This window comes from Jaculus jaculus, chromosome 3 (assembly GCF_020740685.1).
Source record: "Jaculus jaculus isolate mJacJac1 chromosome 3, mJacJac1.mat.Y.cur, whole genome shotgun sequence".
Taxonomy (NCBI): domain Eukaryota; kingdom Metazoa; phylum Chordata; class Mammalia; order Rodentia; family Dipodidae; genus Jaculus; species Jaculus jaculus.
The window spans coordinates 170970340-170984712 of NC_059104.1; the positions used below are offsets into that span (position 1 = coordinate 170970340).

General features: G+C 44.4%; 1 protein-coding gene across 2 annotated transcripts in view; it reads right to left on the reverse strand.

The window, feature by feature from the left end:
• Nucleotides 1-3163: 3163 nt before the first annotated feature.
• Nup98 (nucleoporin 98 and 96 precursor) overlaps nucleotides 3164-14373 on the reverse strand; it is an 88615-nt gene continuing 77405 nt past the window's right edge. For both annotated transcript variants that reach the window (XM_045144983.1, XM_045144982.1), the window contains exons 29-33: nucleotides 12488-12709; nucleotides 11626-11867; nucleotides 7310-7464; nucleotides 4618-4729; nucleotides 3164-4512 (exon numbers count right to left, since the gene is read on the reverse strand). In XM_045144983.1, coding sequence (XP_045000918.1) covers nucleotides 4295-4512; nucleotides 4618-4729; nucleotides 7310-7464; nucleotides 11626-11867; nucleotides 12488-12709 — 949 coding nt within the window. In that variant the 3' untranslated portion in view covers nucleotides 3164-4294. The remainder of the gene's footprint in view (nucleotides 4513-4617; nucleotides 4730-7309; nucleotides 7465-11625; nucleotides 11868-12487; nucleotides 12710-14373) is intronic.

A 14373-nucleotide genomic window follows, 5' to 3' on the forward strand; every position in this document is an offset into this window, starting at 1 on the left:
ACTCCCCGAGCCTGGGCTACGGTGAGCCTGCTGTTCTCTGCAGAACAGGGGCAGGAACTCTTATCCGCACACGAAGTCCGAGGCACAGGACAGCGGCTCCTCCCTGGTTGCCCTTTTTATTAGCGTAATTGCAGGGTTGGCACAGCTGTGCCCATGGGAACAGAACTGAAACCGACACCTCAGGGTGCTGTGACCTGAATTATTCAAATTCTGTAAAGGATCACTGAGGCTCCTCCAGGGGAGCTGGTGAGTGCAAGGGATGCTGGGGGCAGGATGTGCAGACATTTAGGTGTAAGGGTGTGCAGGGCCAGGTCCTGGAGATGGGAACTGTCCTCCTAGCTCTCACCACTTTTAGAATTCTGGAGGTGTCCTTCAGACCTGTAGTTCTCCCATTGAGGGCCTGAACACCTCAGGCTAAGGCTTTATGACGAGCAAGCTCTGTACTGCACAGAAGTGCAGGAGCCCCAGGTCACTGTGGGTGGCCCCAAGGGCAGGAGATGCCGCCCACCCCCTGTCCTCAGAGTATCTACAAGTCCTGCCAGGCTGAGACTCAGTGTTTACAATGCGCCAGCCCTGTGGGCAGTATGCAGGAGTAGGGAAGGCACAGACTTTTAAAGCACTTCTAGCACTTTGGTTGTTTCTTTCCTTTTTTTTTTTTTCCAAGTCAAGGTCTTACTCGCCCAAGGTGATCTGGAATTAACAATGTAGTATCAAGATAGCCTTGAACCCTCAGTGATCCTACCTATACCTCCCTAGTGCTGGGATTAAAGGCATGTGCCACCGCAGCTGGCTTCACTTTTGGATTTTAAGATAAGGTCTTGGGCTGGAGAGATGGCTTAGTGGTTAAGACACTCTCCTGCAAAGCCAAAGGACCCAGGATCAATTCCCCAGGGCTCACTTAAACCAGATACACTAGGTACGGCATGTGTCTGGAGTTCACTTGCAATGTTTGGAGGCCCTGTAATGCCCATTCTCTTTCTTTCTCCCTATTTCTCTCAGATGAATAAAGTTATTACTAAAACAGCAAAAGACAAGGTCTTGCTTTGTGCCCAGGCTGGCCTTCAATTTGAGCCTCCTGCCTCAGTCACCTGAGTGGCAGGATTACAGTAGTGGGCACAATGGGCATGCAACAGTACTGCCAGGTTTAGGGCTGCACATTTAGATTCATAGGTATTTATAGTGTAAAAAGGTCTTTTATCTCTTTTGGCTTTCGAGGCAGGGTCTCGCTGTAGCCCAGGCTGACCTGGAATTCACTATATAGCCTCATGGTGGCCTTGAACTCTCGGTAATCCTACCTCTGCCTCCTGAGTGCTGAGTCTAAAGGTATATGCCACTACGCCCGGCAATGTGCAGATTTTGATTATTGACTAATAGCTACACCTGCTTCCCTGGCAGTCAATCACACCAGGGCCCCGACTTCAGTTACTGTGCCTATGCTGATACCCTGCAGGAAGATATGAAGGACGGAAAGCTTGGCACAGAAAGAAATCAAGTCCAATGTCCACAGACTGTAGCAACTTCAGTCGCAATTACTGTTTAGCTGCCACTGAGGAGAGGCCAGTTCTCTGCACTGGGACAACACGAGTGAGAAGTGTTTTGAAAGGAGGAGCCCTGAACGAAGAATGCCGAAGGAGTTTCCTACTTCTCAAGGTTGGGCTTCATCCTCTGGGGGAGGGGGAAGTATTTGGCAGCGCTGGCCACCAGCTACTGGTTTTGGAAACTTAAGATGCAAAAACGTGGGTCCCCAGTTAGAGGTCTTGCTGGGGGTGGGCCTTGAGGTTTATTAGTCCATATCTACTGAGTGGTCACTCGCTAGCTCACTGTTTTTGCTCACATATCACTTGATGTGTGATGTAATGCCTAGCCACGATGAAACTTCCCTTCAAGACAGTAAGCAAGCCAGATGGCTCAGCAGTTAAGGTCCTTGTCTGCAAAGCCTAAGGACCTGAATTCAGTTCCCTAGTGGCCACGTAAAAACATATGCACAAGGTGGGGCATATGTCTGGAGTTTGTTTGCAGTGGCTGGAGACCCTGGTGTGCCCATTCTACAACTGTCTGTCTTCCTGTCTGTCTCTCTCATAAACTTAGTTTTAAAAAATTGGAAATCTGGGTGTGGTGGCACACGCCTTTAATCCCAGCACTTGGGAGGCAGAGGTAGGAGGATCACTGTGAGTTTGAGGCCACCCTGAGACTACATAGTGAATTCCAGGTCAACCTGGGCTCAAGCAAGTCCCTACCTACCTTGAAAACCAAAAACAAAAAAAGAAAGAACAAATGAACAAATCGGGGCTGGAAAGATGGCTCAGCAGTTAAAAGCGTTTGCCTGCGAAGCCTAAGGACCCATGTTCGATTCTCCAGATCCCACGTTAGCCAGATGCACAAAGGTGAGGCAAGCGCAAGGTTGCACATGCCCACTAGGTGGCACAAGCATCTGGAGTTCAAATGCAGGGGCTGAGGCCCTCGAGCACTTATTTTTTCTCTTGCTCTCTTATAAATACTGAGGGTCATGGGAGGGGATTCTGATCAGGGTACGTATGTATAGGTATGGTATGCCAAAACAAAAAAATGTTTTTAAATTACTGAGAGCTGGAAACGTGGTAAAGGTGCTTGCCTGTGAAACCTCTTAAATAAATAAGTAGCCAGGCATGGTGGTACACACCTTTAATCCCAGCACTCCAGAGGCAGAGGTAGGAGGATCGCTGAGAGTTTGAGGCCACCCTGAGACTACATAGTGAATTCCAGGTCAGCCTGGGCCAGAGTGAAACCCTACTTTGAAATCAAAGCAAACAAACAAAACAAAAAAGTAAAATATATTTTATTGGACAATTTAAAGAACCCCAACTCAGAATCTATGCCCATAAATATATTATTAATCAACTTCCTTGTCTCTTAAATTTGCCCTTACAAACCGAACCTTTATGTTGAAAATGAACCTCAGTAGTAATAAACTTACTAACTAGAATGCAAAGACCCTGGATTCAATTCCCAACACTGTAAGAACAGAAAATAAAACTAGCCTTCGGGCTAATCTCAGGTTAGCAGTAAACTGTTCTCCCTTTATCCATTGTGTGTTTCCATTTAGACAAGAAATTGCAAAACACAAAGGAAAAGTCAATGCTATAAACATTATTTTATTTTTTTTTAAGAAAGTAGCTTCAGAAAAAGAGGAAAATAATCTAGATCATTTATATATATATGTATATATATATATACTTTAATAAAATCTTTACATAATCTTCATGCATAAAGACCCAAGGGTGGCCATACTGTCTGTGCAGCCCTAACACGAGCTATCTCAGGCCAGCACCTGGGACTCCCCATAGCTGGCAGCAGTGTAGTGAAGGCCCTCCGACCTTACCCTGAAGCTCAGCTCCCGGCCTGCCTTGGTGATGGTTTTACCTTCTTCCAGGAAGGTGGATAAAAAGTGGGAAATGCTCTGGAGGGCTAGTATGGGAGAGGCAAGGAAAGCTGTCCAAGACATTTTTCATACAAATTCTTCTGGTAACTTCAGACACGAGTCCCAGAAAGATGACTAACAATCAAAGACCAAACCAAGTTCTGGAGCGTCCCAGAGACGTGCGGCATGTGACCAGGGGCTGCTGCACATGATGGTAGGCAGTATGTAGTTCATGTAATATCCAAGGCACAAAACAGCCTTGATGGTCAGTCCCACATAGCAGCATGCTCTTCTATTGAAATGTGTCAGAGAAACCCTGTTCTGTTACCTAACTCTGTCCAACTCACTTTTGAATCCCAAACTGTCAATCAAGCATTTTACTTACATCAGAGACAAGTTCCCTTCTGCTTGCTAAGGAAGAGCAGCCCTAGATTAGCATGTCCATCCCATCGCCTGCCTCACTCCTCTGAAGAGTCCTAAGACGGGCTATAGCAGATGTAGTTTAGCAAGTTGGCACAGGGGTGGTGGTGGTCACCAGATCCAGAATAATGGTGGCAGAAAGAATTCCCTGGTTTTTTCCCTCATTTTTCCTCTCTCGGTATGGGGTTATCTGCCAAAAGGGTTTTACTGAGCATTTTTCAAAAACAAAAACCGAATAGTCGAGGATGGTAAATGGAGATTTGTCTCCTAATGTTTTTGGTTCCAGAAGCCCTTATGCTATGTTCAGAATTAAGAAAAGCTCTGAACTGGGGGCTGCTGCCTTGGGCAGCAGGAAGGGGGAGGGTGGACTCCACAGTCAACCTAGTGATTGGCAAACAGTGTCAATTAAAGCAAGGCTTGAAACTGCTGTGTGGGAAGTGTGAAGAGTTCGTGAGTGGGCCGGCAAGAGCCTGGGGCTCACTGGCTCCCAACAGTCAGTTCCCGCAGGTAGGACTGTGTGAGGCCGCGCAGCTCCTCCAAGGCGTAGTCCTCAGGCATGGGGAGCCGACCAATGTGGGGAGCCAACAGGCGCAAAGGGATTCGCTGAGGATCTGGCGTTGAGTCAGATGTGGCATCAGGGGCATGCTGTAGGCTCAGTACCACCCGTAGCAAGTTGGCTACACGCTTGGCCATATCTAGAGGGAAGCAGAGAGAGCACTGACAACAGGGCTCGGGGAGAGTAGGACTTGGGGGAGCCAGTCGTCCAGAGGAGTCAGGAAGTGCAGAGGCTGCATGCTTACCTGACTGAGCCAGGCGATCCTTGGCATTGTGACACTGGATCTGCTCTATCCGGTTGCACAGTGAAGTCACTTTGGTGTGTAACTGCTCTAGTTCATAACCTGAGCAGTCCACCTAGAGAGAAACCGAGAAACCAATTAAGTCACCAGGAGTACTGAGCATTCCAGTTCCGCCCACAGATTATACAAGATGCTGACAATGAGATGAGGAAGGAGAAGGTGCCTAAGAAGCTGGTGACAGTGCCTATGCTACCACCAAGAGCAGGAAAGACCAGAGAAAGGCAACACAGTATTCAGAGCCTTGGGCTGGGAAGGTCTTGAGATCACGATTCATGAGCCATGTAGCTGGCAGCAACCTTTAACACAGCACCCCAAATCTACCTAGTACAGGTTCAGAAGACAGCATGAGTTGCCTCAGTGGATTGAGGTCTTTCTACTCCAAGGTCTAGGCACTTTTAAAACACTGCAGGGCACACTCCTCACTTCACATGTTCTCTCCTTTGTGTTCTGAACTTCTATAGTTGCAGTTACAATCCATGTTTGGTAAATTCTGTATCTTCACCAAGAGCTTAATTCCAGGCCTTGTTTGCTCTAGCTTGGATCATCATTGTTTCTTAGTGAAAGTAACTTACGAGTTTGACCACATGACCTTCAACATCATCCTCTAGGGATTCCACTTTCCACCATTTTACAAGGAACAGTGACTCTGCTTTTGATTGTTTTTTTGAGATAGGGTCATTCTCTGAAGCCCAGGCGGGCCTAAAATTTGCTAGGATCCTCCTTGCCTCAGCTTGTACCTGGAGTTTCTTCATAGTGGCTGAAAGGCTCTGGGGCACACACATTCTCTCTCCTCCTTCTCTCTCTCTCTCAAAAAGAAAAAAAAACTGCCAGGTATGGTGGCACTTGCCTTTAATCTCAGAGGTAGGAGGATCATTGTGAGTTTGAGGCCAGAGACTATATAGTGAATTTCAGGTCAGCTTGGGCTACAGTGAGATTCTACTTCAAAAAGGAAAACAAACAAAAACCACACTCCCGATCCTGATCCTCCAGTCTCCACTTCCCAAATGCTGGAATTATAAACATGCACTTCCATGCCCAGTTTATGAAGTACTGGGATCAAACCTGGAGACTCTGTGCATGCTAGGCCAGCATTTTACTGACTGAGCTCCCTCTCCACTCTGCCAATTGAGATAGGCTCTTATGTTGTCCATGCTGACCTCGTTAGTGATTCACGTTGATGAGGGTGATCTTGAACTCCTGATCCTCCAAGCCGGCCAATGCAAGGTTGTGGTGTTTGTTTGGTTTTTGAGGTAGGGTCACGTTAGCCCAGGCTGACCTGCAACTCACTCTGTAGTCCTTCCGCCTCTCACCTGCTGGGACTAAACGTGTGCGCCATCATGCCCTGCTGTTGGTTTTTGAGGCAAGGTTTCACTGTATAGCCCATGCTGGCTTTGAACTCACAGTCATCCTACTGCCTTAGCCTCTCAAGGTCTGGGACCAAAACCACTTATTAATGAAAGTTTAAAAAGTCATCTTTGTGATTGGGCTTCTGCGTGAGAAGGGAAATACTTGGTAGCAGAGGCCAGTAAGTTAAAAAGGAGACATGAAGGGAAGAAAAAGGAAGGGAGGAGGGTACTTAATAGGTTGATATTGTATATATATATAAGTACAATGATTGTAATGGGGAGGTAATATGATGGAGAATGGAATTTCAAAGGGGAAAGTGTGGGGGTGGGGAGGGAGGGAATTAACATGGGATTTTTTTTATAATCATGGAAAATGTTAATAAAAATTTAAAAATTAAAAAAGAAAGAAAGAAATACAAATGCTAAAAAAAAAAAAAAAAAGAGTCATCGTTGGGCTGGAGAGATGGCTTAGCGGTTAAGCACTTGCCTGTGAAGCCTAAGGACCCCAGTTCGAGGCTCGATTCCCCAGGTCCCAACGTTAGCCAGATGCACAAGGGGGCGTCTGGAGTTCGTTTGCAAGCGGCTTGAAGCCCTGGTGTGCCTATTTCTCCCTCTGCCTCTTTCTCTGTCACTCTTAAATAAATAAATAAATAAATAAATAAACAAAAAAAAAAAAACAACTCATCTTTGTAATTTAAAAACATGTCAAGGGATGGAGAGATGGCTTAGTGGTTAAAGTGCTTGCCTGCAAAGCCTAACTTCCCTCATTCAATTCCCCAGCACCCATGTAAAGCCAGGTGCGCAAAGTGACGCATGCATATAGAATTCATTTGCAGCAGCTGGGGGCCCTGGCACACCCATTCTCTCTCTCTCTCTGTACTTGAAAATAATTAAAAAACAAAATAAGCTGGGCGTGGTGGTAAGCACCTTTAATCCCAACACTGAGGAGGCAGAGGTAGGAGGATGTAGAGTTCGAGGCCACCCTGAGACTCCATAGTGAATTCCAGGTCAGCCTGGGCTGGAGTGAAACCTTACCTCAAAAAAACAAAAAACAAGCCAATAAGTACCACCAGCAATGGCAGTCCTTGTTCGAGAAATGATGTCATGTAGCAAAGGCTGGCTCCCAACTCTCAAACTCCTCTAGCCTCTACCTCTGAGGCTCTGGATCATACAGATGAGAATGGCTGACAGTGTGTTTAACTATATAGTATGCTGAAGGCTACTGAGGACTCTGAAATTCTAAGTGTCAGCAAGAAGGAAAAAGGTAGCAGCTCAAGGAGCTCAGGCACCTGCTGAATACGGTGGAGCATTTCAATTACTCGAATGTAGTCCAGGTAGACAAGCCCAGATGTTTCCCAGTCCTGAATCAGGCTGCTGCGCTCTGGAGGTGCCAGGTCTTCCAAGAACCCTTTCAGGTAGTCATAGTTCTCATTAATGATTGCATCTGAAGAAACAAAATATGTTGAGCACAATGTTTGTATTAAGTAGATGAATGTGCATGGTTCAGAGACCTGTCAAAAGTCTCAAACAGAGACTTCCGGTTAAGATGGTGGTGTAGGTACCACACCAAAGCAGCCTAGGGGGGAAAAAGACCAAAAAAACTCAGCAAAATACACACTTTTGCTAAAAAGTGAGGTGAGCCGGGTGTGGTGGCGCACGCCTTTAATCCCAGCACTCGGGAGGCAGAGGTAGGAGGATCGCCGAGAGTTCGAGGCCACCCTGAGACTACATAGTGAATTCCAGGTCAGCCTGAGCCAGAGTGAGACCCTAACTCGAAAAACCAAAAAAAAAATAAATAAATAAATAAAAAAAATAAAAAAAAAATAAAAAGTGAGGTGTATAGGAAATTGAAGTGGCAGCGGAGAAGTAGAAGAGTTATAGAGCATCCAGAGCCTGCACAGGCGGGAAAAGCGGCTCCAGCAGCTCGGCCGTGGCGCAGCAGAAAGCCGCCAGACTCTCGGCTCGAGCCGCAGGAAAAGCCAGGTGCGGGATTTTCCCCTCACACCGCGCTCTCCGCAACTCGGGAAACGTGAGGGGAGAGCGGCTGCTTGGAGGAGCAGACCGCAAGGTAGAAGAACACGTGGAGCAGCGAGACAACCAGAGCAGCTGCGGCTCCCTCCCCTCCCCCACCCCGAGCCCAGCTCCGGCGAACAGAGCAGCAGCCCGGACCGGCCACGCCAACAGCGGGACCCAAGCAGGAGCAGAGTTCGGCAGCAACATCAGCGGCTCCAGCACCGGTAACAGCGGCCCCAGCAGCAGCGGACCCAGGAGCGGCAGCAGCGGCAGATCCCGCAGCAGCAGCTTCAGGGGGAGCAGCGGCAGTGGACACAGCAGCAGCAGCAGCGGTGGGTCCAGCAGCAACACCTTCAGCAGCAGTGGCTACAGCCCAGCAGGGGCAGCTTGAGCAGCAGCAGTTCCAGCAGCAGGGGTGCTGATCTGCAGGGCCACAATTGCCAGGCTCGGTTGGCCCCGCAGGAAAAGCAAGTGCCCAGCTCCAGAAATCAGAACAGCAGCCCGACGACCCAGGCAGCAACTTGACTGAGACCAAAATCATCCAAGGTAACTGGGATTGCACCAGGGAAGGGTCTCACTTGGTCGCAAGCTGACTTGGATCCCTCAACAGACAGAAATCTTAACCTTTTTGTTGATAGAGGATCTGGTTGTTATAATAAGTACTCTTGCATACATACTTGGGGCTGTTTTTGATTGAATGTGTACAGTGTTTAGTTATATTTTAGAATTTACCTGTATTTTATTCCACTTAGCCTGCTTGAATACTCCTATAGCAGGGAAACTCAACCCCTAAGAACATCTTTGTAGATACTCTGAGAGTCTTAAGAGCCACACCTAACACCTTAAGCTCCTACCCTGAAAATATATTACATCAAATCAATTGATACAGCTAAGAATACACAGCTAGCTAGAAAATCCAAGCATTAACTTAATCCAAGATGCAAAAATATATACATTATAACACAAGAAACACTAAAAAGCAAGACGATATAAATCCACCTAAAAGTATTAATGCATCAGAAATGTCCTCCAGTGAGAAAGAGTTAGAGGAAATGCCTGAGAAAGAGTTCAAAAGAATAATTATAAATATGTTCAAAGAGGTCAAAGAACACATGAAAACAATCAAAGAAGAAATCAAAGGAAATCAAAGGAATCAAAGAAGAGGCAGGACACCAATTTAATGAAATAAAGAAGGCAATACAAGACATAAATAAGGAAATAGAAATAATAAAGAAAAACCAGTCAGAATTACTAGCAATGAAGAACACAGTTAATTTAATAAAAAACTCTGTAGAAAATCTCACCAGTAGGATGGATGAGGGAGAGGACAGAATATCTAAGCTAGAAGACCAGGTGGCAGACATAATACAGTCCAACAAAGAGAAAGAGAAACTTATAGAAAAGTATGAGTGGGAGTTTCAAGATATTCGGGACACTATGAAAAGATCCAATATAAGAATTCAGGGCATAGTAGAAGGAGAAGAATTCCACTCCAAAGGGATAGTAGGCGTCTTCAAGAAGATCATAGAAGAAAATTTCCCCCAAATTGGGAAAGAGGTGCCAATGCAGATACAGGAAGCCTTTAGAACCCCAGCCAGACAAAACCCAGAAAGAACCTCTCCTCGCCATATTATAATCAAACTTCCAAACACACACACAAAAGAAAAAATATTGAAAGCAGTTAGAGAGAACAATCAAGTTACCTACAAAAGCAAGCCCATCAGGATTACAGCAGATTATTCAACACAAACTTTTAAAGCCAGAAGGGCTTGGAGTGATATATTCCAAGTTCTGAAAGATAACAACTGTCAACCAAGGTTACTTTATCCTGCAAAGTTATCCATTCAAATAGATGGAGAAATAAAGACATTCCATGACAAAAGCAGGTTAAAGGAGTATTTGAAGACAAAACCAGCTCTACAGAAAATACTTGATAGAATCCTCCATGCTGAAGAAAAGGAAAAGCACACATATAAGGAACCTAGAAAAAACAAGCAATACTCAAATACTAGTTAACAGAAGAGAATACAGGTAGAACCAGAAACACACACACACAAAAAATGGCAAACATAAATACACACCTTTCAATAGTATCTCTTAATATCAACGGCCTCAATGCCCCAACGAAAAGACATAGATTTGCAGACTGGGTTAAAAAGCAGGATCCTACAATTTGTTCTCTCCAAGAAACTCACCTTTCTACAAAGGATAGACATTATCTTAGGGTGAAAGGTTGGAAGACGGTGTTTCAAGCAAATGGGCCTAGAAAACAAGCAGGGGTTGCTATCCTAATATCAGACAGTGTAGACTTTAGTCCGACGTTAGTCAAGAAAGATAAGGAAGGTCACTTTATATTGATTAAGGGCACACTCCAACGGATATATTTTATAATCATGGAAAATGTTAATAAAAATTAAAAAAAAAAAAAGCTAATTAACAGCTAATTAAGCCTGCACAGTGGGAGAAAACCTTTGCTAGCCATGTCCGACAGGGGATTATCTAGAATGGACCAAAAAATTCAAAACCTAAAAAATCAAATTAGCTCATTCAATAAATGGTCTCATGAAATAGAAAGCTCTCAAAAGATAACTCACAAGCATGAAAAACAAAATGCTCACTTCACTAATCACCAGAGAAATGCATATTAAACTACACTGAGATTCCATCTTACCCAAGTCAGAATGGCAATCATTAAAAAAATCAAATTTAAATGGAACCAGCCTAGATGTCCCTCAACTGATGAGTGGATAATGAAGATGTGGCACATTTATACAATGGAGTTCTACTCAGCGGTAAAGAAAAATGAAGTTATGAAATTTGCAGAAAAATGGATGGACCTGGAAAGGATTATACTAAGTGAGGTAACCCAGGCCCAGAAAGCCAAGCGCCACATGTTCTCTCTCATATGTGGATCCTAGCTACAGATGACTGGGCTTCTGCGTGAGAATGAAAATACTTAGTAGCAGAGGCCAGTAAGTTAAAAAGGAGACATAAAGGGAATAGGTTGATATTGTATATATGTAAGTACAATGATTGTGATAGGGAGGTAATATGATGGAGAATGGAATTTAAAGGGAAAAGTGTGGGGCGGGAGGGAGGGAATTACCATGGGATTTTTTTTTTTTTATAATCATGGAAAATGCTAATAAAAATTAAAAAGAAAAAAAAAAGTCTCAAACAGAAAGGAAGGAGAAATAATGTTGGGTTAGACTTTAAAATTACAAGTAGATACTGTGAAATTTTCCAAAAGGACATGAGAAATTTCTGGTTTCAGGGCACAGGCAGATAGATATTTCTGGTGTTATTGGATAAAGTCTCCACAAGTAAACAAAGAACTTAGATACTTAGTGTGTATTAAGGATATCTGTGGCCCATGGTGGTAACTTTGCAATGTTGATATCTTCCTCCGTCCCTTAGTACCTCTTCCTGGCCAAACCTCTTCTGCATTATTATTATTATTATTATTATTATTATTATTATTATTTTTGCAAAACAGATTGGGTTTAAACCTGGCATGGCCTATCCTGAGTATCACCTCTGGCCTGAGCCATATCATGGGGGTTGTGGTTGGAATAATATGGAATGTACTCACCAGAAGCTAAGTGCCGGATGACGAGTTTGTGGCAGTGGTTCCAGTGACCAGCTTTAAACAAATAGAGGGCCTCCAAGTGTTTATTGGATTCCATGTGTGCTCGAACTGCTTTGGCTTCATGAATCCATTCAGCAGGCACACAGAGCTTTTGGGTAAGGAAAGTCTCCTTAGCCCAAGATTCAGGGGTCTCCAACAACTGGCAGTGCCGGGTAAGCAACTCTCGAACTGCTTTCTCACGCATACTACAGGAAGAAAAGCTGGAATAAATATCCTCACCGAGGAGACCCCAGACAACTAAAAGAGGACTGCTAGACACTCAAATGGTCTCATTCCTCCCTTCAAACTTACCTAAAATGCAAATAGCCATAAAGCCACCAGAAAGAACAGCATTGCAAAGTATTTTTTTGCCTTATTTGATACAGGGTCTCACTCTGGTCCAGGATGGGGTGGAACTTACTATTAGCTCAGACTGGTCTGGAACATACAGTGATTCTCCTGCTTCAGCCTCCTAAGTACTGAATTACAAAGTATTAGCCACTATGCTAAGCCTTAATTTATTGTTGTTAACTTTTGATAGCCTGGATTTTATTCCCCAGTGCAATAAAGCACCACATATTGTATAATACATAATAATACATACATATAATACATAAGAAAAGCTAGTCTCATTTTTAATTGGTTCACATGAAGTCTCACAGACAGTCTGTGCTTAAGGTTTAACTGTCTTGAGGTATATCATATGGTTGGACCTAATAGGCTTTCTAAGCAGTTACTTGCTGAGTTGAACCTGTAAAGATCAAATCTTTTGGCATCACCCTGTAGTTCCAGATGTGCTCAGTGGCTTCAATGGCTTCTCACTCACCTTGAGTTCTCAATGTGCAGGAAGACAAAGATGGCCCACTCCCAGAGCCCCTCACTTTCCAGTTGGCCAGCGTAACTGGCTTGCAGCACACCCTCACACTGCTCTGAGAGATGAGTGTAGTTCAGAGCACGAAGAACCTCCCACAGGTGCCAGCTCAGGCAGTAATCTAAAGGATCTGCAGTTACGCTTCGAGGTTCCAGCAGCTGATTGAGGTCATAGTGTCTGCAGAGGAAAAGGTACTCTCGAGTTATGACATCCACCGGCACTGAAAGGTCTTCTCTTCCGGCTAACTCCTAGTCAAAAGCATTATAGGTCTAATCTACCCCTACTTACAAAGAAAGATACTAGGCACCTTCTATTACAAGGCTGTGTGCCCTAATCAACTTAGCCTATTTTATCACCCCAATATTTGGAATCTTCATGTTTACTCTTGCAATTTTTTCTTTTTGGTTTTTCAAGGTAGGGTCTCACTGTAGCCCCGGCTGACCTGGAATTCACTATGGAGTCTCAGGGTGGCCTTGAACTCACAGTGATCCCCTTACCTCTGCCTCCCGAGTGCTGGGATTAAAGGGCAATCTTTTTTTTTTGTTTTGTTGTTTTTGTTTTTTGAGGTAGGGTCTCACTTTAGTCCAGGCTGGCCTAGAATTCATTATGTCGTCTCAGACTGGTCTTGAACTCACAGTAAGCCTTCTACCTCTGCCTCCCAAGTGCTGGGTTTAAAGGAGTATGCAATAGTACCTGGCAGATTATTCTTACTTGAGAGCTAACTAGTCTTCATGAAGGTTTGTCCTATATATATATAATGCATAGCTTTTACCTTTGATTTTTGTTCTTAATGAGTATTACTGTTTATAAAGAAATCCAAGTGCCCTACGTTTTGAAAGCGTCTCTACAAGTATTTTTTTTTCTTCTGGACCTTCCGCTAGGGCCCAGGGCTTTCAATGGTCCTGAGCTACTTCATATCAAAAACTCCTAGCCTGCAACTTACCCACAGATAATAGTATGAACTCAAACCCAGCTTATCTAAGCTTTAAAGACCTGGAGCTTTGATTACTGACCAGTCATCTATTTTTCATCTATATTGTCAGACATAACTGCCTAATGATTCCCTTAGTAACAAGTGATGTTTTTTGGACTAGTCATTTTATCTTTATTATTTGAACAGAGAGGGAGAGGGAGAAAAAGAAAGCCAGGGCTTCCAACTGCTGCAGACAAACTCCAAAAGCATGCACCACTTTGTGCATATGGCTTTACATGGGTACAGGGAAAATGAACCTTGGTCATTAGGCTCTGCAGGCAAGTGCCTTAACTGCTGAGCCATTTCTCCAGCCCCAGACTAGTCATATTTTATTCATTTATTTAAGAAAGAGGCAGGGGGGAGGGGAGGGAGGGAGGGAGAATATGGGCACAACAGGACTTCTAGCCATTGCAAGCAAACTCCATAGGTATGCGCCACTTTATGCATTGGTCTTACATGGGTACTGGGGAATTGAATTCTGTGTCCTTAAGCTTTGCAGGCAAGCACCTTAACTGCTAAGGTATCTCTCCAGTCCCCTAGACTTGCCATTTTTAATAGCATATTGCATGATGATGTTTCAGGTACATAGAGGAATAAAGTGTGTTTAAAATCCCATTCTGGCATTTGGTCTCTTTCTGGGGGCTTTGAGATATTTTGCTTCTATAGTTCAGCTCCACTGCTAAGCTGACTGGATTTCATCCAAGACAATTAGTAGAGCATACCTCTCTCAGATGAATGAACAAACAAAATACTGAAAAAGTCCTTTTGCAACACAGTAAGTTAGCCCTATAAAAACCTAGTCCAGCCTGACCTGGAATTCTCTATGTAGTCTCAGGGAGGCCTCAAAACTCATGGCAATCCTCCTACC